Raw genomic sequence first — 27,487 nt, 5'->3', positions numbered from 1 at the left:
ATGAATAACGTTCAATGTTATGTCCTTAAACTTCTGGTCCTAACAAGAAATCAGACCAGTATCTCTTCACTCCACCAGGCCATTTGACACTAAAGCAACTTTACAAACAAGAGGATGCCATTCGGCCCGCCAATGCTGGTCTGTTTCCAAATACTTCTCAAAACTTTGTCAAGGATCCCAATGATTAAGCATCAACAACATGATGGCCAGGTTCTACCACAAGTGATCAGGTTTGCGACACCACTGCATCCAGCATAGAAAACACACTGCATGTGTCCGGGTAGGTAAGAAGACATCCAGGAGAGACAGGTTCCAGAGATCCCAACATACTTCTGAAGGTGATCAACTCTTTCAAGAGTTTTGGAGAGAAAAGGGAGTGTGGAGATGGGATGGAAATTAAATATGACAGCCGGGTCGAGGGAGGGTTTTTTGAGTGCCGGCGTAACTCGGGCAAGCTTAAGGGCAGCAGGAACCGAGGCAGCGTCCAGGAAAGATTGAGAGTGTGCATAATTGGAGGAGCAAGATCAGAAGCACAGAGATGGACAAGGTTAGTCGGCCAGGGGTCCAGGGGGCACATGGCAGTAGTTGATTTCAACAGTACGCCGGTGACATCAGCAATGGAGAGAGAAGGAGGAGTCAAGGTGGTCAATTCCATAAATCTTAGCTATTCTGCACTTCCATTTGCTACATAGGTCTCAAATGTGCAGTTTTGTCAATCAATAAGGGAAGCAGCTGGTTTATTAATGGCAGGACAGAAGCGTTTAAAGGTGGAGACAATTTCACCATTCAGGTAAAATCACCAAGGAACTGCAACACCATCTGAAAGCACGGCTGTAACCAACAGTAATGTAGCACCAAGTACACTAATGCTTACCTGTTCAGCATTTTTTTTATTATATAATTCTCTAATGTGCAGTTCTGATGCAAACACAAGTTATAATAAGCATGCATAAAACATGTAAATATGTAAACATGATTCTAATACTACACCAGGTAAAAAATCTCTTTTGCAAGCCTTGCTTTCAGATTGTCTTACACTTCCTTGGCCATTAACCAACCCACAGTTTCCCTTACTGCTTTCCACCAGTAACACACTGTGTCCCAGAAGACACTGTTTAGGTAATATTGCCCAGAAAGTATAAGTCAAACAAATTCCTGGTGAATAAGGCATGGAAACTGATAACTTTCTGTAACCGTATGTAGTGCCAGAGATCGTGTTGTAAAATGAAAACACAGGTTAGCTGTAATATGTGTTGGTTTCAGAACTGCACACTGAGACCTATGAAGCTAGAGGAAGTGCAGAACAGGTAGGATATATGGATTTATTTTTGTTAGCTACAATCCAATTGGCATCAGAAAGTGTACTTAAAATAAGAAACAATTCAAAAGTTTTATTATGCACTGAAACAGTTTAGTATTGTCTTGTCAAGCACAAATCTCACATAAGTACCTCTGGTTAAAGCAATTCCATTTTTTTATGGATAGTCTTAATTTCTAACCAGTTATCCATTAGGTAGGGTTGCTATTTGATCTCTTCTGTGAGTGCAGCTCTCTATACATACATCATCCAAGAAGACTGTTCCACTAATCGCATGCAAGCAGTCTTCACAGCCAGGGGTCAGTCAGAATGCTACCATCCCAATGGGGTAGTCAGGTAGGTTAACTGCATAAATCTGGATACATAGTATACATGTATACTGTATGTGTGTGTCTGCATACTCCCGTCCGATTTTTTAGGTAAAACGTGTAGACTTTAACTAGCTAGCTAGACTTTAACAAATTCTACCTAAAAAAACCACACACATTACCTTTCTTAAGGTTCCAACACATGTCAATCAACAGGACTCTTCTCAGTCCTTCCTTAACACAGACCTGAGACACACATCACAGACCTGTTCAATACACTTGCCTGCTGAATTACTGGCAGGTGTTTCTAATTAAATAAAACAATTTCACACGTTGCTGTGTAAAAACAGCCACAAAACACCCATTTATCAGTGTGCAGGGCCTCAGCCCTGTCACAATATATTGGTAGGTAGACACATGCACCTGGGTTTTAAGGTACTTAAATTGATAGTCCTTTTACTACTCAATCTTTTAGTTAACCTCATAGTTTTCCGTAGAAGAGGCAACACAAGAGGAAAGGTATGTGTGCAATATAAATTATTTGCTATTTATTATGTATATAAAAGATAAAACTTTGTGATTTATTTAATACAAGTTTTTTTTTTTTTATTATTATTACCTGAACAGGCACCCAGTTATTTTTCAGTGGGTGCTGAGTTTTAGATTGTTGTGTTCCCTTTCCAAGCCTGCAGGATGAATTTGCACAAGATTGGTGGCTCGATCTTCGATGAGAGAGGAACACAAAAGAGCAGCTGGAGTTGGCTGGAGGAGGCAGACCCTCTTCTTGTCTTCTCCCAGGAACAAGTTGTTATGACCTTTGCTGTCAAACAGAACAGTGTGAAGTTTAATATGAGAAACCTACTAAAGGTAAGTTTGAGGTTTTTGGCTGTGCCATGGAGGGCATAGCGTTAATTAATCATGGAGTTTCTTACACTGCTGACAAGGGATTGTTTGTCAAGGTGGTTTAATGACTTAGTGTCATTTGTGTATTAAAAAAAAAAAAAAAAACTGTTAACTGTTTGATCTGGGATCAAATCTAATTCATGGCAGCAACATAGGTCAATGTTAAAAATTAAGTACTATGAGGTTACCATAGTGGTGTGCTGTGCAGTGCGAGTCATACATGTTCATGTCCCAGCTGTGCAAAGTTGCCTATCTTCTCTGGGGTTTCCACAGGGAGCATTACTTTGACTCTGGCACTCCTGCACGTTAGGGAGGCACAATCAGCAGGGACGGTTTCTTCTCACTAAATTACAGAGGCATCTACTGGCCAGATGCCTGGAAATCTCAAGTTCACACCTGCACGGCTGGCCTTTGTCCCCCGTGCGCTGGTAGTTCACTCTTGATCCCCTGGTTATAGAGAAAATGGACTTGGTTGCTGGCTCGGATGATGCCCGCTAAACTTTTTCTCGAGCTGTTGTGGGGAATTACACAAGTGAGGGCAATTGGACATTCTAAACTGGGGAGAAAATCGTGCGCAATAATTGTGAACTCTAAATTGAAATTTTAAAAAAAAGTTATGTACTAATTTAACAGTTAGTGGTTTACATACTAAAATATGACATTATAAAATATAGATTTTGTATGTATTCTATATATTATAAAGTGATAATTTCATAAGTGAAAGTCAAATTAAAACACACAGAGCCAGGTACTAACTCACTGACATTGTACGTGATTTTTGAAACCGCTGAAAGATCCTTCATTGTTACAGAAACCTTCTCTAGGTGTGAATTGCCAGGAACTCAAAGCCATTAAAGACATTGCTTATAGTCCCTATGGACATAACATAGAATATATTGTTAAACTATAAAGGGGATTTCATGACACAGCAAATCACACCATATGTGCTTACAAATCTAGTGATTATGTTTTCAGGATTTGGGGGAATCTTAGAAAAATCTGTACCTTTGTCTGTTCCATTCCCCCACCATTGATAAGCTCTATAATAGCCAATAAGGTGTTCACAAGTTATGAGCCTCACAAGTTTGGACAGACTCAAAACATCTAAAGAGAATCAGTATGTAGCTTGCACATAATTATAGTGTCAGGTACCTTCATTGGAGTGTAGTCGGAATTTAAAGTGTCATGCATATAATCAACATTCTTGAAATAGTACCAGGGTTTGTCTATACACAACACAAACAACAAGCCAAGAACACATTGCAAAAAATGGGTTTATTTAAACTGCTAAACGTTGTAGCAGTAGGTGTTATGTTCATTGTTTTTACATCAGTTGTTTAAGTAAATGATAAATAACAAATCATGCATATCTACAAGTTGATATACACCTTTATTTCATCCATTACATTATATGTAATAATTAAACAAGGGAAAACATCCCTATCAAATCTTTATCAAGGTTCAAACAATTAACAGAATTATTTTAAACAGAGAAGCCATCCCTTCAAATATTATAATGCGATGCACTCAATCTACAGAATTGCTGTTTTGTGCAAACATTTGTCCTCTTAGAACTATTATAGTTTAAAAAAAAACAATAAAATGCATAGCTACTTTACAAGAATGCAAAGATTGTATTTTTACATACACTGCATGTGGTGCTTGTGCTTCTATAGAACTGGCTGTCACTTGCTAGAGTCAAAGGCTTTTCCAGTAGTAGGTTATTAACTCTGTACATAACAAGCAGTCATCTTTTGATGGCTTTAAAATAACATTAAATAATATTTTTTTGCCATGAATAGACTTGGAAATATGTATGTGACCTTTAAGGCTCCTGTCAGTTATATTTGTAGATTTATTAACACCATAACCAAAACGGAATAAAATAGCTAAAAAACTAAAAAAACACACCTCACAAATAAAAGCTGAAACAGTTTGTAGAGTAGCAAACAAAAGGATTCCACAAGCCTCATTACTCAGCTGATTCTGAGCATGTATTTATGGAACACGACAGACGCACACAGACTGATCACAATCTAAAGCAAACCTTTGTATAGGAAACAGCAGTTTTCATTTTTAGATTCAAGGCCATGTCTTGCAAAGACTGGTCAACTTCCAATATCCACTGAATCTCTATAAATAAAAAAAATCTTTAGCAGCTCCTTTCAAACAGTCAGTGTGGTAGTAAGGAAAGTGAAGATTCTTGGAAGGCTAGTGGTCTTTAATGTATGTAAAGAAGGTGGGCCCCAACTTTAAATTTCATCTCGCCTACAGTAAAAAGGATTGTTTGGACAACTTAATTACAACTGTGAAATCATTTAAAAATTACTTTGCAAATCTAGAAACCTCTTAAAATAAGACAGACAACAATAAAATGTATAACATACAGTACTGCACTGTAAATCCTAAAGACGGAGGGCTGGTTAGGGCATGTTCTATGACAACAGGGAAGAACAGCACAGCACACAATAAGACAAGTTATCAAGGGGCTGTTCAGATCACAGATGACACCTCTAAGAGCTATGTGACCCTATGCGATACCAGAACCGAGGTAGCATGCCATGCACTGTGGGGTCCGGCTTTGAGTGAGATGTTGAAAGTTGGCAGAGTATGAGCTTCTAGTTCTTAAACAAATCATTAGACTTCCCAGCATTATCCCTTAATGTGGTTCTCATTTACCATAAGAGCATGAAGGGCAAATTAGCTCTACAAGTATAAAATCTTTACATAAAATAACCTTGGTGCAATATCCACTGAATAGCAACAGACATTGAGGGCTGTGACAATAAGGGTGCGCTACTGCCTGGATGTCATTACTATATTATAAACATAAGCTTAGCCAGTTCATTTAACCCTGATCTTTCATCTGTCATGAACAATGCTTTATGAAAATCAAGAAACAGGGCTATGCCTTTGAAATGATTGCAAGGGCAACGTTCCGCTTTGTCAGCACAGCATTATCTTTGGTAGTATACTAGAAATTCCCAAAAAACACAAGGTAATCCCTATGAGACTTGGATTAGGTCTGCAGCAGTTCTGACCAGATTGACTTTTTTTCTGGAGACTGAACATAGGCAAGCTTTCCCAGCTCTCCAGATCAAGTCATTTGGAACAATCTGCAAAAACAGCAGGCGATCCTTAAGGTAATGATCTGTAAACCGGCTTCTTAGCAAGTAACCCCTCACAGCAAGCTACTGCTTCTTCCATGGACACAGACTTGCATTACTTCACACCGGTTATTTATTCACAGACAACAGCAAGTTGATCTGAAAGAGAAAACAGAATTATAGTATACAATACACAAGCAGCTGGTCAATTCCTCAATGATTCTATTTAGATCACCTGGGGCCGGTTGTACTAACAAGATCAAAAAACAGGATTGGATCCGGGCTCACTGGAGAGAAGGCATTGTACTAAATGGATCATGAGCAGAGTCCACTGCTCCGATTTTTTGATCCGATTCTGGCGCTGGGCATGCCGTAACTAGGGAAACTGATCAATGAGAAGCAAATATTCGTGGCGCAGTGTTTAAAGATTCTGGATGTCAAACTATCAAGTGCATTTAATTTAAAACGACATAAATCCGGTCCATAAATGTTTTTTAATCTCGGTCATACAGGAACCTGTTAGAAGCAACTACTACATTTATAATTAAAAAATCCAACGCTTCTATAAAACAGACTGAGTATGTTAATATCTGGTGGTTGTCTTTTTTTTAACTTCTAAAAAGTTTATAATAAATGTTACCGTTCACGGTCAGGTGTATTTTCTGATGGATACACTCACAATGCTGTATTCTTTACAGCAGTAAGTTAGCCACCAAACACCTAGCTGCAGCATCGAGCAAACTGATCCAAGGGCTGATGATACTAGCTCCCAGTGCCATTAGAAACGGTCACGGTCAGGGGGAGAGCGATGCTGTCCGAGAAGGTAAGCTCAATAAGAAAAAAAAGGGAATTGACCAAAACGTTTATAAAAAAAAAAAACAATGATTTAATTGTAATCAATAAAATGATAACGGCAGTATGACTTTGTCAACACACAAAACGTGTGTAATAATATTTTGTTATGAGGCTTCGTCACTCAGTCAGGTCTACTGTATTAGGCCATGATATACTATAGACCTGACTAAGTGTTTTCTATACAGTGATATTTTCTTAATATAGTATTTATGGCTACTTTTAAAACCACCGTGACTTAGGTAACATTAATGTTTTCTACAACGTTAAAGTATCTCCGTTTTCATATAATAATCTGAGGGAAATACTTTTGTGAAATCCTGCAATCTGAAAAGTTTATTAAGTGACTGCTTATTAAAGCTTTTTAATGCACCGCTTATAAAAGATTACGTTTAGTACAACCAGCCCTGTTTCCTGTACAATAAGAACAATCATTTTCCTGTGTTGGGCTACAATACATCTGTGGATTCAATCAAGAACATGTTCAGAGTTTGTTAGGAACAGCTGCTATTAAGTGTACTGTCTGTGCAGAATGATCTCTACCTGCTCCATAGAAGGACAGGCTATGATCTGGAGATCCTCCTCACTGTACTCTTCTTGTAACATGGCATGGAGCTTCTGGAACACCTGCTGAATGTTGTTCTGCAGCAACAAGGAAAGGCATGGAGGTCATTTCTGCATTCAACTGAGCACACATGGAATATATTATATACATACATACATACATACATATACACACACACACACACCAATATATTTAGAAATATATTTTAAAAAATATTTTAAAAGCATATGTTACTTGTCTCACAAACAAACGATTTAGAAATGACATTCATGCACATTAGATAAAAGCTTATGTAATAATCATAATAGTTCAGATATTCTCAGTTATGTGCTATAAAAGGGTTACACTTAAACAAGAACAGGTCTGACTTTAAAATAAACAAACAAATTAATAAAATAAGCTTACTGCACCAGGACCATTAACCTCATTACAGATATTTCGAATCCCCCCCCCCCCCCCCCCCCCCCTAAACAAAAAGACACACTGGGCTCTGTTGTACGCACCCTGACTGGTTTGAATAGAATAAACTCTGTGTCTTTGTTGGCCAGGTACAAAGACATGCTCTGCAAGGTTGCTGGAAGCTTCGTTTTTAATGTTTTATATGTCGTGGCCACGATATCATTGATCTTTGCTGCAAGGGAGAGAAGCAATAGCAGTAAGCAACAGCACCAATCTCAGTATAAACAATGTCATTTGTTATGTGCCAGAGTCAAAAAGCACTTGACTGAAAATCAATTTCCTACCCCATACATACATAACTCAGTGGAGGATCCTAATGCACTAAAAGCAGAACAGACAGGGAGTCCTCCTACAGAGGATGTCCTCACGTAGCATCTCACAGGGTTTTTATATTTTATGAACATATGTACACGTAGATCTCAAAAGACGTAGTTCTTTATACTGCTTCTAGTGCATTTCGGTTAAACCTTGTGCATCCTCTTTAGACCAGTAATTGAAATAATGGGCAATTACGAGACGACAGAATACATGTTAAACCACGATAATGATAAAGTAAACTAACTACTGTATTTACTTATTATATATAGGGGGAGTTACATATAGAGGACTATCTGTTGTATCCATTACTATCAAATACATTGTTTCATAGGCAATAAAAGGCTGTTGTACAAAGCACACTGGAGAAGCACTCCTGTATTTCAGGCCCTAGCTGACCACCTTCTGATGAACGCAATTAAAATTAAGCAAATTGAATCCAAAATGTTGTTCACTGCACTATAGACCGATAATACATCATATATTGTTATATATCATATATTGTTGAACAAAATCTGAACTGTTTCCATGTATCCAATGCCAGGGAAGCAAACTGGCTGTTTAACTAACATAGCCAAAACTCAGACTCACTAATTATTGTGAATGAGCAAGTCAATTACTTCCATTTACTGGATTGGAGTGGTTACAGGAAACGAAGAGGTACTCTCTTCTATGTGACAGGTCGTACAGATGTTAACAGTTCAGAACGTAAACAGCAAACAGGTTAAACTTTCAGCTTTTGTTCATGTATGTCAAATGCAGATACCAGCTCTAGTGTTGGTTATTTTTTTCAATTCATATTCAAAGTCTTTAGGAAGTTTTACAAAAATATCTAGCATGTTTACACATTTAAGCAAGTTTAATCCTGATTGATATTGCAATAACATTCCTTATGCCTTCATTTTTCATGTTCACATATTCTTTCAATATTTAAATCAACATTGTTTAAAACTAAAGTGTAATTCATACCATATTGCAGTAAGTATCTCATATTACCGCAGGGCAGGAATATGCTTTTGTACAGTAGAATGTGTTATTTATGTCAGATCTCATTAGAAACAGTCATTTTTGCCACAGAATACATTTCAAGCAGTACTTGTTCATATATTAAAAAATTGCCCCAGACAATAATAAAAAATATCCATCACAAAATCCTGCATATCTTTTTTCTTACCTGGCTGGGCCCATGGCTGCTGAGAAAGGTTATAATTTGGCCCGCCTTGACTAGCCATGGTCTTCAAAGCTGCCACCTTGGTCACAAACACGAAGAAAAAAAACGAGATCTTTAGTGTGCCCCGGTATCCCAGTCATTACACAGCTGAGGCTCACACTGCTAAAGGCATGCATTTTGAAGAAACAGATTTCCTTGTTAACACCTCTTAATGTGAGATTCCATTTCAAATCATCACATTAAACACATCTAGGGAAGAGAGGAAAAATCTGGAAGCAGCTTCTTAAACAAATGTTTATACTGCAGAGATGAAAGTAAGCATTTACAAAAACAGTTTTAAGAAGTGCTGGGCTTAAGGTACATTCTTAGAAATGTAGGCAACTTTGACAAAAACATTCTTTAAACCAAGCTTTGTAAATACGGCCCTTCAATTCAGTCCTTCCTTAGACAGCACCATTCTTAAAAGAAAAAAAACAAAAAAAAAACATTTGTCTTCACACATTGAAATACATTTTCTTGCAATCTGTCTAACCATGTAGCTTGGTATATTAGGTCAGGTAAACGTTCTGCACCGTACATATTCATAGAAACAGCTCTCACAAGTTCATACAAACACTTGAGAAAGATGCTGGAAGCACTTATCCTCAGCTTTCCAAAGATGACCTTCAACAAATCCTTAAGGAAACATTCTAAAAAACTGAAAATTGGCCTCAGAACATGCAATCTTTTTCCGTGCTAGCACCCTTCTCACCTTGGTCAGTAAATCCTCCAGTTTCCCCACAAAGAGCTTGGTCTGCTGCTGGATGAAGTGCTCACAGCTGGACTTGAGGTGGCGATCCACTTCCTTCTTCGAGTCAATGTAATGTTCCTTTATCTCCGGCGTTCCCTGCAGCAGAAACAAGCAGCTGTTGTCTACAAGCAAGAGAAACTGGGGATACGCTTACATGACCACAGCACCAACTTTAGTAATTGGGCAATTGGAAACAGAAGATGTTCATCTTGCTTCTGGGGTTCACAGCTTGGAGGGACTGAGCCACAAGGTACAGTGTCTTGATCAAGGAACTGACCCATTTTTTCCACCATCTTAGTTATTTGCTCCTACTTCTTTGTTAGTGTTACAGAACCCCTTGCAGCGTTTAACAGAAACACATTACTTTGCCTTTGGTGTATTCCAAGTTGTTCATATCACTGCCTTATTTTAACATATTTTTATATTTACATATCATAGTAAATAAACTAGGGATCTTATTTATTTATTTTAAAACTTGAACTCGGGAACAAATCGCCAGGAGATTATTTTTTTCTTTCTCTAAACATCACACTGTATCCAGTTCATGCTCCCTCCTGCAACAATGCTGCCCCTGCGATTGAAACGAATAGTTCATTGTGGGAACAGAAAATCAGCATTGTTGCAGGAGGAAGCGTGATCTGGATACACTGCCATCCTGAGAAGACATTTATTTTTCTCCTGGCAAACACTCCCACGTAAATGTTGAGAAATGTGTTGCCCAACTGATTTATGACCCAATGTGTGACAAAAAATGTCTTAACAGGTCGCCACATGTTTAAAAACATAACACTGTGATACAGACTAGATGGGACGCAGCAAAGGTAGCATAATGTGTTTCTTGTCAAATTTTCGGAGTATTCTGTAACAACTTAAATGTATTGATTTGTTTTTATATATTAATAAACAAATAAATAAAAACTGATATCTGCATGACTAAACAAATAAGTTTAGAGTGTAACTACAGGCTAGAAAATATATTTTAATTTCTGTTGTATAAACTTGAATACTACGGTACTCCACGTGCATAATTATTTCCAACACTGAGTAATAATGAAAGAAACCTCCGATTTACCTCCAACAAAAATTCAAGAATGGCATTATGGCTGTTCAATCTGAAAAATCGAGGCACAGTCTTGGGATTCAGTATTTTAAAAGCTGCATCTGAAAAGAAACAAAAATACAAAAGCAGGCAGATTTACTTCCTTGAAAGCCTTACAGCATGGAGGGAGCCCCCTCTAGTGGGCGAGAGGGGAAGTACAGATCCCATTTCAGAGCTTCCATTCCAGGTCTTCAGTTCTTCATCAATAGCAGTTCAGTGGTCCATTTTAAATTGCAGTTGGGTAGTCCATTTTAAATCAGCACAGTTTTTATTTCATTCAGTCTCAAAAATCAGATGCAATGTTAAGTGGAGGAGTTAAAGGTCAGAAGACTTTACCAACTGACTTAATGTTTCATATCTTTCAACATAAATTAGGAGTCAATTTGTGTATCCTTTCTTTTTTTAAATATATTTCTTTTTCAGGTTTCTGCACTGGAAATATCTGCCTTGCATATAGGAAAAGTTCAATAATGTGATATCATGATTTGATAAAGACCCACAAGGCTATCCTCAGGTCATCACAGGTTCAGTTTATACCTTTTGAAGTCTGATGGCCCAGTGCAGTAATGCAGAGATAAGTGAAGGGAAATATTGGCACATGCACCGAGCCAGCTTAACACTTTTGAGGTTACAAAAGGTTTGATATAGAAAGTGTTTGGAAACGTACTTACCGCCCACGCCAGACATTTAGCTGGCACAGAGTTTTACACCTTCAGAAGAGAGAACAAGGGCAAACCTTTGTGTCAGCCAGATCACCAAACCATAAGGATATATCCCCCTTTCTCCTCAAACCAGGCTAAAGGAAAGGGATCTTATCATTGTTCAAATGCAAGAAGGGAAACATTAGTGGACAGACAGACTGAAGAGATCTTTACATCAGTGGGCAGAAAAGAAAAAGCATGCTCAAGTATGTATTGGCCATTTTAACATCTCTATAGCTGCAACTTAACATAAACAGGCACCATGACACAGATTTACAGCCACAGTTCAACCATTAAAACAGGGCCCTCCACTGTCTTGGTTTTAAAAATACTACAAACAGACTGCATGCACTGTTGGAAGAGGTTAGTTTCATATACTTTGGTACGCAAAATGCACTGACGATTTCTTCTAGAAGTATTAGTAAGCAGAAACGCAGTGATTTAGATCAACTGAATAGATATTAGGAATTAACACTCTGTCTATGACAACTCATCACAGAGGATACATTATCATATCACAGCTGTTTAAAACGCTACAGGTGAAAATGACTGGTGCGACGCTTGTAGGTAGTTCGAAATTTCAGCTCTTCTAGTGTTAAAATAAAGGTTATTAACTTGTTGTTTTTGTTTTGGTTTTTTTGTTTTTTTTTTGTTTGTTAGTTGGGTGGTCACGAACTAGTAAAAGTTAGTACAGTATGGGTTTTATTTATGTAAAGTGAATACATACTGTATCCTATTCATGATTTACTATAGCTCTATTTGTTTATAGCACAGCTTTTATGACATATTGTGGCCTTAAATCGGCGAGTTATTGTCCGTGATGAATTGTTGCTGGTGATGAATTGTTGGTGATGAGAAGTGCGTGACAAATTGACGGGATACCATTAACACTGGATTAATAAGTACAACTCTTAGACTAGATAACCCAGTGATTGGATGTAGTAAAACTAAAGCCTGATAATAAACAAATCATATGATACCTACTTATAATAGGCTGACATGAAAAAAAAAAAAAAAAGCGCATTCAGGGCAATTTAGAGCATGAAAAAAGTGAATGTGATTAGAAAACTACCTACCAAGCGTAAATCAAATCTGTAAATTACATTTTTAAACATCTTGACCCCAACTGTCTTAAATTTACACTCTGCTTCAACCATGTGGGCACACAGACTTATACACAAAACCAAAAGAGTAACTATTTTCACAGAACACAGCATACAATTATAAACTTGGACATTATTTACAGATTTACAGGGACTGCAATAAATGATGTGGTGCAGTGGTTTAAAAAAAAAAAGTCTTCTAACTGCATAAAATATAAAGTAAATACTTTAAAAAATGTTAACTTGCACTTTACTGGGATAACAATGTTTACGCCAGTAGAAAAATGAACACCACATGTGGGGACCTGCTAGCTGTATGATCACTTCCCTTCCAGAGAAAAATGTGCTCCACCTAAAAGAGAATAGCAGCAGGGAGAATGACAGGGAGTCAACTCAACAGATAATGGAGTAAGAAATAGAAGAAAGGCTATGTTAGTGCAGGTTAGCTTAGTTATTGGAAAGAAAAAAAAAAAATCACAGTGCATGCAAGTGACTGCAAGTGAACATGATAGAAACCTGTAACCAGCACTAAATCAGCAGGGTCTGGGAGGGACCAACCCTCCCACATCTGCCAGCCAGTACCTCTAGTTTTCTTAAGGTCCAGGGAAATCTCCTTAATGGCAAAGTCGGCGTGGAAGGGAGCGATCTGTTCTCGCAGGATCAGCAGGTGTTTGATGAGGAACAGCTGGCCGTCGATCTGGGTCTGAGGAAGGAGCACAAACACAAAAGGACCGGTTTTGGGCGCATAACTTTAAACATCTATTTCAGTGTTGGCACCATATAATAAAAGACACATGTCTCTGTGTCAAAAATTGGATTTAAACGCAAGCTCTGTCTTAGGCCTGATTTTTCCAAAATCTACAGTATCTGGTGTCCAAAGAGGTCTACTTTTACTGAGTATTTGGACCGAGCCACAAGGAAGCAACAGACCTGCCTTATGCCACTTGTACACAGGTTCAGGCGACTAACCTGGGGTCTTCACTGGGTCACATTTCATATACACCTACCTTTCTTTTCAAGAAACACCAGAAATCAACAGGTAGAATCTATTTTCATTCCTTCTGTTACCAAATACTATTTACCATGCACTTAGACATTGTAGACATTCTTGGTACATTGATCTATTTTTCTTGCTTTTAGAAAGGTATCAATAGGCACTATATTGTACACACATTATGGCATCTGTACCTACAGTAAAGAATACTGACCTTGTTTTTCATGATGGTGTCTGCAGCTTTCAATGATGACTGGATACACGCAGACAATGCCTCTTGTGATAAACCTTGAAACACTGTCCTCTACAGGTATTGAGAAGAATGACATGTTAGTGCAGAATTCTGTCCTACTTGGGGAGGGGGTAGGGCATCACATGAATAAAGCTAGATCAAGCAATTAGATATCACCTGATTCAAACACTCATACGCAATGTGAAACCATGATTGCCCCCCCCACCAACATTTTCCTTTTGTTTTGTAAAAAAAAAAAAAAAAGAAAAAAAAGTAGCAATTATTTTATATGCACTTGGCACATTCTTGTATTAACTCACATCTATACATCGGTACAATTTGGACAGGCAGACCAGAGTCCTCCTCACTGTGGGATACCACATGCCGTGCAAATCTGCTGGAGAAACTGTAGCCTGCAAGCGCGTTGCTGGTGCTTCTGAGGTACCTGAAAAGAAAAAGATCCTACTTTTATGCATGCAGTTAACACCGGAACTCCTTCCTACGAACATGCAAGCTCACATGGGATAAGAAAATTGGAATCCTGTTCTTTGCTGGTCTAAGAAAAACAAAATCAAACCATAAACACTAATGATATATACACAGTACTGTATCTGATGCAGTACAAACAATCAAGGAGAGGTCAGAGTGCCTAGCCACAAGTGGGCTTACTGGCCATGGGATTGTCTGCAGTGAGGACGACACACTGAAGGTCCTAATAGTAAAGAATAAAAGACTAGTCATTTGGCGGAGGGTTAAATAAGGGATAAACAGCGTTGTGTTGAATAATAATTTACTGTGTCGAGTGCCGTTAGCCACGAGAAACTGGATTATTTTCTTACTGATTCAACACAGTTGTTTATGCCACTTAAAACATTTCTTCCCAACTGATAATAGATTATGTGATAATGAGATTCAACTCATTGTTAACTGGATTTGGGTTTTGTGAATATGTGATGCTTCTTTCAAACAGTTAAAATGTTTGTCTCTCATATTGTGGTAATATTGTCATGAGTTCCTCGTACTGAGTTTGAAATTCCACTTATAGACAAAAGTGTCTGTTGCAACTGAAGATAGTAGCAAAGAGAACATGAAAGTGGCTTTGGAAAAAGTTTAACACACAAAAAAAGACTGTTTTGCCAAACCTAAAACATAAATATCATTGCCATCATTTTCAAGAAGTACTCAAGCAAAATGGCGGCAAGCTTGTTTGAACAATGAAATGCAAAAGCTGAGTTTGCATCTAAAGTCTGTGTAATTGCTATAGGGTCACTACGTGATGATAAAATTGCTGTTCCTGGTCCTGTCCAGAAGAAATGTGAAATCCATATCCGAAAGGGGGGTGTTTATGTGGAAGTGAATCTGTAATTCTGAAAACTTGTTTTTCCATTATGTTAATGTATAATTGTACTACTTTTATTTAATGACATGAAATTCTAAACTGGAATTGTAAGCTCTTTTCTAAGTGCTTTGTTTGAAACGTGTAAGACTATAATTAATTAATTGTTGAAATGACTGTTTGCTTTTCTGTTTAATTGTTCTGACTGCTGTGGTTTCGTTGACGAATCAACAGTTTCCTGTGGATTAGCAACTGTGGATTTGTTAATCAACAATATATCTGCCCCACACTCCCCTTCTCTGCAAAGCCACACAGACACTTTTAGTTAGAAGATTCGTAGAACGAATCAATCAAAAGGTCAAAGGGTGATGTTCCAGAATGTTTGAAAGTTTGAATATATGACAGCTGTACCTGATTTGATGACACTCTTGGAATCTGGATCTTCTAACTGAATGTCTGAAAACGAGGAATCTAATGCCGGCAATTTCTTCTGCTCTTCCTTTAAACTCTGTGCTATTTTCTGGAAAAAAATAAAATAATCCAACAGATTAAGGCAACAGATAAGAGCACAAAGGTTTCAGCCAGTAACAGCTTTGACCCAGAGACAGTGCTGAGGTTTAAACGATCCAATGACAACAGAGTTCTCTTTTAGCCATCAGAAACATCATACATTCTTACAAAAGACCAAGTCACACAGCACAAAACTGTGCCATCTATGCCAGTATAACACCATCATAACTCTTTCACACAACCAAAGGGATCGTGAGAGACCAACTTTTAAAGCTGTCAGTAAACAGCTTGTTCTGGCAATGAAAACCACTTCAACAATTACATATTATATAAATGAACAACCTGGTGAGGTTGCAGGGGCTTCACACACAATGTATGTATCATTAAAAAGAGATTCTGTTCAATCAACAGCAGAGAGTGAAAATATCATGGCTATTTGCTTTACATAACAGATGCTCGATTTGGGTAAATGATCGAACGCAAACAAACAAATTCTATTGCTAAGCACACTGCGTATCATTTAAAAACAACAGTTTAAAACGCTAATAAATTCACAATACACGAAACACTGGAAGTATGATCTCATTTTTTACTAACATGATGTTATTTTAATAAAATAATTTCAAAAGACATGCCAAAACACCAGTTCTGAAGAATGCACTTCTCTACACCTAGCCCCCTTAACGGAAGTGATGCTCTCTGCACTGCCTACTCTGTACTGTTGTCTTGTGTAAAAAGTAACAGATTACAGAACATTACCTTCAAATGAGTTTGAGGAGCTACAGTGGTGTTACTGATGTCTGTAGAAAATGTTAACATTCATGGCATAAACAGTATACCAGTAAGTCATGAAACAAATTGACATAAGGCATTCAAATAAAATAGGATAAATAACTAGATAAAAGTAACTAATGTATGTGTTTTGAATGTATACCCACCCCTCGTTAAATCACCCCTCGCTACACTGCGGATTCGGATATATCGCAGTCCTGGAGTTGGCTCCCCGTTTTTACTGTCTAACTGCGTATGTCCTGGTTGCAATATACATAGGCTTTTAGAATTACTGTTCGTTTTATTTCGTACTGCACATCACAAACACAAATATACAAAACAATTAAAAACAAAGCATTAATATCGTACTATTATCATATACACACATAGTGAAAAATAACACAAAGCAAATTAAGTATCTCTTTGCTGAAGCGGTTTTTATTCTAGTCAACGAGGTGTTCATGCGTGGCAGCGATGCATTAGTAAAAGTCACAAGGCACTGATGTCAGCTCCCTAGCAACAAGCCTCCTATATTGGAAATGGAATCTTTCAATGTAGCGGGTTTGTGCATTTGAGAAAGGAGAGAAAAACTCATGAATACGAATTAAAACGGTGTGCTGCTTTTTATGAATAAACCCCATCATGTTTTAAAAAGAAAGTATTCAAAACCTTTGAGACCTATGTAGCTAAAGAGTGTGCTTTAACATTGTAGGTCTTTTTAATCTCTGACGTTATGCTTTGTGCAATAATATTTTCAATAATAGAGGGACGGTATACGCAAAGTGGGTGTTCTACCTCCATCATCTCCAGCTTATCTGGATAGGCCAGGTCTCCTGGTGCTGGGTTGTATCCGATGATGTCGCTCTGGATGTACATGTGTGTTCTATAGACAAGCCGCTCTTGTACGTCCTCCAGCATCTGCTGAACCAAAGCAGCAAATGCACCCAGCTGCTCCCCTGAAAAGAAAAATGCAGCCACTTGATGCAACCTCCTGCATGCTTGGGTGAGGGCCACCTGCAGTGCTGCAGGGGTACCCTGAACAAAAAGGATTATCACAGACATGTCTTTGCCATCTGGACACACAAAGACTACACAATTATTCATCCCACAGCATCCCTCGAAACAAAACGGAAAATAGGATATGACTAACAAAAGCTTTACAAACCAAGCTAAATATGAATATATACATACACACACACACACACAACAGACTTGGGGTCAATTAGAATTAGAATTACAGCAGCATTGTTTGCTGAAATTATAATTACAATGCTATTGTGTTCAATTACAGATACAATTATGCTGCAGTAATTGCAAATATAATTACAATTACACTAAAATGAAACACAAATAGTTAACATGTTTACGCTGGGGAGCAGGGACCCGGACCTTTCTATCAGGACGAAGGCTTTTAGGTTACAGGCCCTGCAGAGGCTGCTGTACTGCACTGAGCACCTCCTGTAGAGGTAGTTTGCCTGTGCCTTCCTGCAGCAGGTAGGGAGGCTGGGTCTGGATAGCGGTCTTTTTTTCCTGGAAATAGGCAAATTAGAGATGGCCCGACTGCCAGGTTACTAAAAGAGCCTGCTGAGGGCATGGCAGTGGGTGTGTATTGAGCAGAGACACTGAAAACATCATCCTAGATTGGCTTCTAGAAGAGCCATTAGTATACAGTACTTTCTTGATGTGTGATATTGTTCAGTCTGCTACGTTTACACATCTTTTAGTTAAGGCAGGTGTTGTAAAGCTTAAAGCCCTTTTAGATTTCAACACCTACAGTGGCTTGCGAAAGTATTGACCCCCCTTGGCATTTTTCCTATTTTGTTGCCTTACAACCTGGAATTAAAATGGATTTTTTGGGGGTTTGTATCATTTGATTTACACAACATGCCTACCACTTTGAAGATGCAAAATATTTTTTATTGTGAAACAAACAAGAAATAAGACAAAAAAACATAAAACTTGAGCGTGCATAAGTATTCACCCCCCCCCAAGTTAATACTTTGTAGAGCCACCTGTTGCAGCAATTACAGCTGCAAGTCTCGTGGGGTATGTATCTATAAGCTTGGCACATCTAGCCACTGAGATTTTTGCCCATTCTTCAAGGCAAAACTGCTCCAGTTCCTTCATGTTGGATGGGTTCCGCTGGTGTACAGCAATCTTTAAGTCATACCACAGATTCTCAATTGGATTGAGGTCTGGGCTTTGACTAGGCCATTCCAAGACATTTAAATATTCCCCCTTAAACCACTTGAGTGTTGCTTTAGCAGTATGCTTAGGGTCATTGTTCTGCTGGAAGGTGAACCTCCGTCCCAGTCTCAAATCTCTGGAAGACTGAAACAGGTTTTCCTCAAGAATTTCCCTGTATTTAGCACCATCCATCATTCCTTCAATTCTGACCAATTTCCCAGTCCCTGCCGATGAAAAACATCCTCACAGCATGCTGCTGCCACCACCATGCTTCACTGTAGGGATGGTGTTCTCAGGGTGATGAGAGGTGTTGGGTTTGCGCCAGACATAACATTTTCCTTGATGGCCAAAAAGCTCAATTTTAGTCTCATCTGACCAGAGTACCTTCTTCCATATGTTTGGGGAGTCTCCCATATGCCTTTTGGCGAACACCAAACATGTTTGCTTATATTTTTCTTTAAGCAATGGCTTTTTTTCTGGCCACTCTTCCGTAAAGCCCAGCTCTGTGGAGTGTACGGCTTAAAGTGGTCCTATGGACAGATACTCCAATCTCCGCTGTGGAGCTTTGCTGCTCCTTCAGGGTTATCTTTGGTCTCTTTGTTGCCTCTCTGATTAATGCCCTCCTTGCCTGGTCAGTGAGTTTTGGTGGGTGGCCCTCTCTTGCCAGGTTTGTTGTGGTGCCATATTCTTTCCATTTTTTTAATAATGGCTTTAATGTTGCTCCGTGGGATGTTCAAAGTTTCGGATATTTTTTTATAACCCAACCCTGATCTGTACTTCTCCACAACTTTGTCCCTGACCTGTCTGGAGAGCTCCTTGGTCTTCATGGTGCCGCTTGCTTGGTGGTGCCCCTTGCTTAGTGGTGTTGCAGACTCTGGGACCTTTCAGAACAGGTGTATATATACTTAGATCATGTGACAGATCATGTGACACTTAGATTGCACACAGATGGACTTTATTTAACTAATTATGTGACTTCTGAAGGTAACTGGTTGCACCAGATCTTATTTAGAGGCTTAATAGCAAAGGGGTGAATACGTATGTACGCACCACTTTTCCGTTATTTATTTTTTAGAATTTTTTTAAACAAGTTATTTTTTTCATTTCACTTCACCAATTTGGACTATTTTGTGTATGTCCATTACATGAAATCCAAATAAAAATCAATTTTAATTCCAAGTTGTAAGGCAACAAAATAGGAAAAATGCCAAGGGGGGTCAATACTTTTGCAAGCCACTGTACAGTTGGGTGACTCCCCAGTGGTTAGCGTCTGCTCTGGGTATGCTGTTCAGGATTGTGACCTGGAGGAGTACCTGTAATGTGACTTGTGTACTGCAGCGTCGACAGTATTTTATGTCATTTTTTGTTCACTTTGGGTGGATCTGAACTATGATTTCATGACAATATCAGATTTTTAAATACTGATTTTGTATAATTCTATTTAATTGTTAAATAAAGTTTTTCAAAAAGTAGTATCAATCTATCTATTTAAAGAGAGAGAGAGAGAGAGAGAGAGAGAGAGAGAGAGAGAGAGAGAGAGAGAGAGAGAGAGAGAGAGAGAGAGACTTACGATTATTCTGGACATGGTCTTCTAGCATTTCATTTTTCAGGATCCCACAGAGCTCAGAGAGAGTCTCAAGGTGGATGGCATGGATGATTAGTGGTCTGAGCACATCATACAACGACAGACACAACTTCTCTAGCAATTCACTGCAAGACAAAACAAGAGCGTGAAAGAACCAGGGAAACAGATATGTAAAGTTACACTAACACCTAAATCAAGAAAGGGAAAAATAGAACAATGTCTACTGAACATATGAAAAGCTGTATTACACTGAAAAATCTGACAGTATTTATGATATATCAATATCGCTTTAGCAACTACTTACTCTAACTTGGCTGTTGGCTTGGTGAAAAACTCGTTGTACAGCTGGTGCTCATCCTGACAGACATGGACCATGAAGGCACAGCCACTGCGGACCTGAACAATGAAACTTTTATAACTAGCTCTACAATGGTACTTCACCTGTTCAGCCACTCCAGTAAAAAGATTTGTTACAATAAGTTACTGATTACAAACTAATGGCAAGCTCAAGATTTTTGTAGTGACAGGTCTAGCCTAATACACAGACTGTTACATTTACATGGAGGGGCCCAATTGATCCGATCTTTTAAAAGGTTTCATGAACAAGACAAAGGCGTATTTTTGCAGGCCTGAATTAAATCCAAAAATATGGCGGTAAAGTAAAAGTAAAACTACGGCACTGCCATAAACTTTGATTTCACTCAGGCCCCAGTCTTCATAGTGACTTTAACAATGAACCCTATCCCCAGCCTAAAAATCCCTTTACAATAAAACATCTGATTATGTTTCAGTGGGGCACTGTGCATCTGCACTAGCGTAGTAATGGATGGCAGTATATTCAATGCAGGGAAGTGATCATACTAGAGCACAGTGATCTCTGTTGTTCTGGCTGGTCAGGTCTGTTATTGTCGAGGTTATGCTGGGGCTCAGCAACTGCTCCCTCTGATCCAGGTAGCACTGGTGAATTTCATTCAATAGCTGCTGATACCTGAGGGGAAGAAGAAAGCCAATCCGTGAAGCCTACCATTCACTCACACCAGATGACCAGCACAAAAGCGCAGAGTGTACTCATCATATGACAAATTAGGTGCCATTTATTACATCTGAATCAAAAGTGGCTCTGTTCACTTGAACATCAATATCTAACCACAAGTCAGAGCAAAATATCACTGTAAGCTTTGAAGAAGTAGAAAGAGCATGCACAGGACAAACATTACACTTTGTTTAACAAAGTGCTAGGAGCTTAGCTCTTGTTTTCAATTCCAGCTATAAGTAGTATTTGTCTTGTGCAAAAGTCTGTTCGTAAATACTGAATTGTAATAAATAAAAATGATTTGTTACTGAACTTTGACATGTTTTGTAGAAAATAGCAGAAATGATGCTTACTCCGGTATCTTCTCAGATCTTTGTTCTATCTGTTCAATCAGTGTCTGCAAACCAACAAAATATTATTAGTAGGAAAAATCGAAAGTATGGCAATGTGCACACAGGCAAACTTCCTAAATGATATCCTCTGGAAACAACATAGCTGTCTTCAAAACGCAAACAGCAAGATAATTTCACAATATTTTAAAATGTAGCAGCCAGAGTTTGCTTTCACCTTTCTTTTAGTGAAATCTGTGGGATTTTTAATGTCAACGACTCACTCAAAATCCAACCCAGTGCCTGTCCTGCAGAGTCAACACCACCACGGAAATGAAGCACCAACTTCTAAACCAGGCCCAACTAAGACGTTATGGCTGCGGGTATAAATTTTAACTGACGAAGTAACTTTTGTCATTTATATAAAATACAGTTAAAAAAGAAATAACTACACATACTCACTCTGACTTTAGGTGCAGAGGCTCTGAACCTTACATAAAACAACGTGAAGGCATTATCACCATTTGGCAAACCTGATGGATCCTGGCAAGTAAAAAGTGAAGAGAAAAAAGCATTTGTTGAAAGTTTGCATTTCCAAAACAAGTAACGCAATGAAATCAAAGTGCAAATTGAGAAAACTGACTGTTCCACCTACCCTTTTTGTTAGCTGGTTGGTAAGGTTTTGTAGTGTGTTCATAGTATATGTTTTCATGAGATGCATAGCTTTTGAAAGGCATTGTTTAAACTTTGCTAAATAAACAGGACAGTCTTTAAAATTTGGCTGAAAGAGAAAAAAAAACGCTATTTAAGATACAAAGAGTAGACAATATAAAACTATGAATAAAAAGCATTGTTTTTGTATAAAGATTCAAAGAGCACTCCTCCATTTATCTTCTTCGAAATGTTCAAATAAAAAGTCAAATCCAGAAAACAAACACAGCATGCCACTGTTTTCAATAGCTCTCTGTGAGAACAATCCCTCACTGTTTCTTCCTGCTTATAGTTCATTACAAAGTTAAGCTGACTGAATACTTCATTTGCAACAGATGTAAAACTTAATTACTTACATGTGAGGACACATATTCTATACAATCATCCAATTTAGCCAGCATTGGGACAAACCCTTCACTGTTCACAGATAACGTCGATGAATTCAATTTCTGAAAAAGAAAAGGTTAATTAATCTCACAAAACAGTGAATTCCAAATCTTAACAGCAGCCAAGAAGAAAAGTCACCCTGTTTGGAACTTACTGTGTTTATATTTTCCAATTCATTGAAATAAGAAAGCTTCTGCTGTATGCTCTCTGCCAGGTCAACCAGCTGGGACTGTTTACAAAAGAAAAAGAAAAACATGAAATATATACCACTTTGTTCCCTGTATTACTGCATTCACCCACTTTACCGAGCTGGATTATTATTATTATTATTATTATTATTATTATTATTATTATTATTATTATTATTATCTTAGCAGGCGCCCTCACCCAGGGCAACTTACAGTTGTATACAAAATATACATAAAGAATAAGTGGTGTAATTCAACCAAAATGAAAAACATTTTTCCACTGTTTGCAATGCGACCTCATATGTATGCCATGTCTGCATGGTGAACACATTAACTGCATTGATTTAGCACCAGTCTCCAACAAACTCCTCACACACTCCTAGCCTCCCAGACCTGTCATATTGCACTTTCCTCTAACTTGACAAACTCACAGTTTTATATAAATCACAAAATATATGCTGATGATTAAAGATTGATACAAATAACTTTGTGGCCATATACAGACAGCGCCGGCAAATTGAATAAAATGTAAGAAAAAATTAATTAATGTCAAACCTGGTTTCAATCACCCCTTAAACAAACTATGATGAGTCTTCTGTAATGCAAAGCTATATCCGAAACAAAGGGGGCGAAGGGGTTCAACCCTTTGAATACACTGTATTGCAGTTAGTCTGCAGTTTAGTGACCCAGCTTCTTAGGTTCCCAATTAAAAGCCTTGAGCTGTAATTTGTCAACTGCAGTTTAGTGGCCAGGCTAGAACACTAACAATGTTTTACAGTAAACTAGTACTCTGGGGACCCAGGGTGTAGAAATACTAAACCATTCTGTCTGGGGGTTTGGATTATAATCAAACTCAGTGTCACTGTGGGAGTTCCCTTGTAAATGTTTACCACTACAAATCTGCACAGTAATCCATCCACTACAGTAAACGTATACTGTACATAGTTTACCATGGCTTGCCATGTTTAACATGCTTTACCAAACTTATCTGTGCTTTACAATGCTTACCTGTGACTTATTATACTTTTTTTATTAGAGGGAACTTGCAGAGGGTTACCTATGATGGGTTCTCCCTGAGAATGACTAATTCACAATGAAGATAAATACCTGTTCTTTTAAGAGCTGCTCACAGGCCTCGTGCAGTGTCCCTGTCTTCATAGATACAAAGAGATACTGCTTCTGCAAGGACTCCAGGTGCTGGAGGGCGGTGTTCACGTCATTCAGTATGGCGTCACACTGCTCCTGAAAACCTCCGAGGAAATCCCTGGTTTGTCTGGAGGGAGGGGGAGGGACAAGCTTCAGCTGGTGAAGAGTTCTAAATGTTTTTTGGTGTGTACAATGGGAAATGTACCTGGCTGCTAAACTCATACTTTTGATTTGGATAAAACAATAGGCAAGTGTGAAAATGGAAGTGTGATATGCACACACAGACATCGCCACCATATCTATGCCCCCATAAACTTGGGATATTCAATAAATACATGCCCAGGAAAGAAGCACAATTTTACTGAAGCTATACAATTGATAGCGCCAACAAACAAGGGACCATCATTCAGTGCCTTCCTACAAACCTGCACTTAGCTCCTTCATCCTGATCCATCTGTGACTGCAGTTTGGAAAACCAAGAGAAGAACTACAAATAACAGAAAACATGCCATTACCATTAGTGTGTATACATAAAACAAAAAGCAAGAAATCATTTTAAAGTGAAAATACCATATCTCAGAAACAGGGGTCAAAGGTAAATGTCATGTTTATGTTATTTGATGTGTCTAGTGTTATTTGAGAAGGGGTTATATTGAAGGGGGGAGTGAGGGAGTACTGTACCTGCTGAATGTAAGGGGGCTATATTGAAAGGGGCAGTGAGGGAGTACTATACCTGTTGAATGTAAGGGGGGCTGTATTGAAGGGGGAGTGAGGGAGTACTGTACCTGTTGAGTGTAAGGGGCTGTACTGAAGGGCAGAGTGAGGGAGTATTGTACCTGCTGAATGCAAGGGGGCTGTATTGAAGGGCGGAGTGTGGGAGTACTATACCTGTTGAGTGTAAGGGGGCTGTATTGAAGGGCGGAGTGAGGGAGTATTGTACCTGCTGAATGCAAGGGGGCTGTATTGAAGGGCAGAGTGTGGGTGTACTGTACCTGCTGTGCAGTTTCTACTCGTTCATCCTCCATCCCCAGGGACTTGAAGCCCTGGAGAAGGATATCCTCAGTAGAGGCGGGTACTGTCACAGTGAGGGGAACAGAGACGGAGCGAGACGTCAGGCTACACAGATCTTCAATGGGCAGCTGGGACAGAAATCAAAGGCACACACTGTCTTAAAAACAACTAAACTACAAAAGCCTGTCTGTTGTGAGCAGAAAACTTATGGGAACAAAAAAGTGACAATCTGAAAAACTGCCAAATCAAACTGAGTAAATTATTTCACTACTCAAAATACTAGTGTAACTTTGCATATGAGAAAGCTGAAGGCCTCACTATTTTAGGTCAGCTATCCACTGGATTAAGACACCTTGCTCGGTCCCTCTGTGGTGTATTTGGGATTCCACCACTTTCGTGGAGGTAATTTTTTTTAATTTTTTTTTCGTGCAATAAACAATTTACTATGCTACACAGAAAAAAAACACAGAATTTCATTGTTATAGTGTACTCTTTACATCCTTCGTTATTGTATTCGTTTTCTGGTTAACGTGACATACTGTGTGTACGTAACAGCATATATCCAAGCGGTCCATTACTGTACTGAATATGGGAACAGTTTGACTCAGACCCACGCAGAGAAAAATTAAATTCCAAATAATGATTTGCACATTCAGCTATTGCCCTAACGTATAACATAGCTCTTTAATAGAAAGTCGTCACGCACATGTAAACGTGGCAGTTATTTGTTGTGTGTGCGCTTTTGTTTTAACCAAAATAAAGCAAGGGCGCTGGAACTAGGGGTGCTTTGCATGGGTTCCATCATACACAGGGCTTCCAGCACACCCACTTTAAAAATCGGTCCAGAGCTACTGAAATAAAGTTATATTTTCTGTAAGGTTTTAATATTTAGCGAAGTAGAACAATTAACGACGCGTACTAAAGGGAGTTCTTTCAAACTGCTCCAACTGAAATAGTGCTGTTATATTTAAATGCGTGTTTAAATTAAATGCCGTTATTGTATTCTATTTAAATCAAATGTGAGTGTTGTATGTTAGATCTGCAGTGATCAGCAAGTCCGATTACTCCGATGTCATTATCGCAAGGCTTGTGTGTCCAATAACGTACAGATATGCAAATAAATTACGATATTATCCAATTTCTATAAAGTGCATTACTGTAGTGTTTTGACAGCTGTATGCAGTTTAAACAGAGACTGGGCCCAGTACAGCGAACAATCCCGGGGTTTCTCTCACCTCTGTGGGAATGGGAAGGTTCTCTGCAGCGGCTTGGATCTCCAAAATTGAGTCAGTCTGCCTCTCTGTCAGGGGAGCCAAGGCGTCGGACCGGCGGTCCCAGAGAGACAGCTTCTCCCTGGTTCCCTTCTCATTCAGATCCAACTGGGACAAGTCCACTGTCGCCATCATCATCAACACCATAACGTCAGCACTGACAGAGGCAGATCCTGTTCCGGGGGGCTGGAATTCAGTGTCACGTTCCAGCCAATCCAAATAGATGTACTACATTACGCCTGCATGGGGCGGGATCTTGCTTAAAGGATAAGTACTTTACTACTGATCTTGTGTGTGTGTGTGTGTGTGTGTGTGTGTGTGTGTATGTGTGTATATATATGTATATATATATATATATATATATATATATATGTATTGTGTATATATGGAAATTCTAAGTGTCAGTGAGTTCAAAAGTTGTTTGAGGAAAGGGGGCCCCCTGTAACTCTCTCTAAATACATTTATGCTTAATTAAACTCCTTATTCAGCATGTTCGTGTAATTGCACATTTTCTTTGATTACAACTTTTTACAACAAAGTTGAAAGGCCAGTCTTGCACGTCTGTCTGGATGTAAAACCAAAGACCAGACAGCTAAAATGCCACTTTTCCAGTTTCTCTGAAAGCGAACATTGAAATTCAGCTTTCTCTGGAGAACCGTGCAATAATTATACGTTTATACGTTTTGTTTTCCAGATACATACACAAATACCTAAGCCATGATCACGCTGGTTCAGTAAAAAAAAAAAAAAAAAACGTAGATTGCTGTAAAGGTGTGTAGGGTGGTTACATACAAACTGGTTTCCTGTGAGAATGCGTCTCGCAGCTCAACAAAAGTCGAAGGACTTCTTTTCCACATCGATGGACTGGAAATAAGGCCTGCATGCAACCCCAGCACAGTAAAACCTCGACTGATTTTAGTCATCCAAACACCTGTTCTATGAACACACCCCTAACCGGTCTTGTGTGCAGTGCTCTTCTCTCTACTGTCAGAGAAAACGTGCTATCAGCCCGCAATCCCTGGTAATTAAAGAACAGTGCGGTGCAGTTCAATAAAATCATATTTTAGGAGGTTTCCGGATTTTAAGTATTTTAAACAATTTCTAA

At 38.6% G+C, this 27,487-nt stretch overlaps 1 protein-coding gene across 1 annotated transcript; it reads right to left on the bottom strand.

Annotated features, from left to right (window-relative positions):
* Positions 1 to 3,791: 3,791 nt before the first annotated feature.
* On the bottom strand, positions 3,792 to 26,544 carry LOC121327901 (conserved oligomeric Golgi complex subunit 3-like). Its single transcript, XM_041272225.1, has 23 exons — positions 26,347 to 26,544; positions 25,093 to 25,239; positions 24,526 to 24,587; positions 24,062 to 24,227; positions 22,921 to 22,995; positions 22,736 to 22,828; positions 22,324 to 22,449; positions 22,131 to 22,211; positions 21,693 to 21,736; positions 21,168 to 21,294; positions 20,611 to 20,702; positions 20,292 to 20,431; positions 17,330 to 17,490; positions 15,665 to 15,773; positions 14,238 to 14,362; positions 13,900 to 13,989; positions 13,274 to 13,394; positions 10,861 to 10,949; positions 9,750 to 9,884; positions 9,002 to 9,077; positions 7,557 to 7,684; positions 7,032 to 7,130; positions 3,792 to 5,795 (listed from the first exon to the last, which is right to left on the bottom strand). The coding sequence occupies exons 1-23, from the start codon at positions 26,527 to 26,529 to the stop codon at positions 5,766 to 5,768; spliced, it is 2,499 nt and encodes an 832-aa protein (XP_041128159.1). The 5' UTR covers positions 26,530 to 26,544; the 3' UTR covers positions 3,792 to 5,765.
* Positions 26,545 to 27,487: the final 943 nt, after the last annotated feature.

The sequence above is a fragment of the Polyodon spathula genome, chromosome 15, assembly GCF_017654505.1.
Source record: "Polyodon spathula isolate WHYD16114869_AA chromosome 15, ASM1765450v1, whole genome shotgun sequence".
NCBI lineage: Eukaryota > Metazoa > Chordata > Actinopteri > Acipenseriformes > Polyodontidae > Polyodon > Polyodon spathula.
The sequence above is the reverse complement of the archived record's forward strand: the minus strand, read 5'-3'. Positions and strand labels throughout refer to the sequence as shown.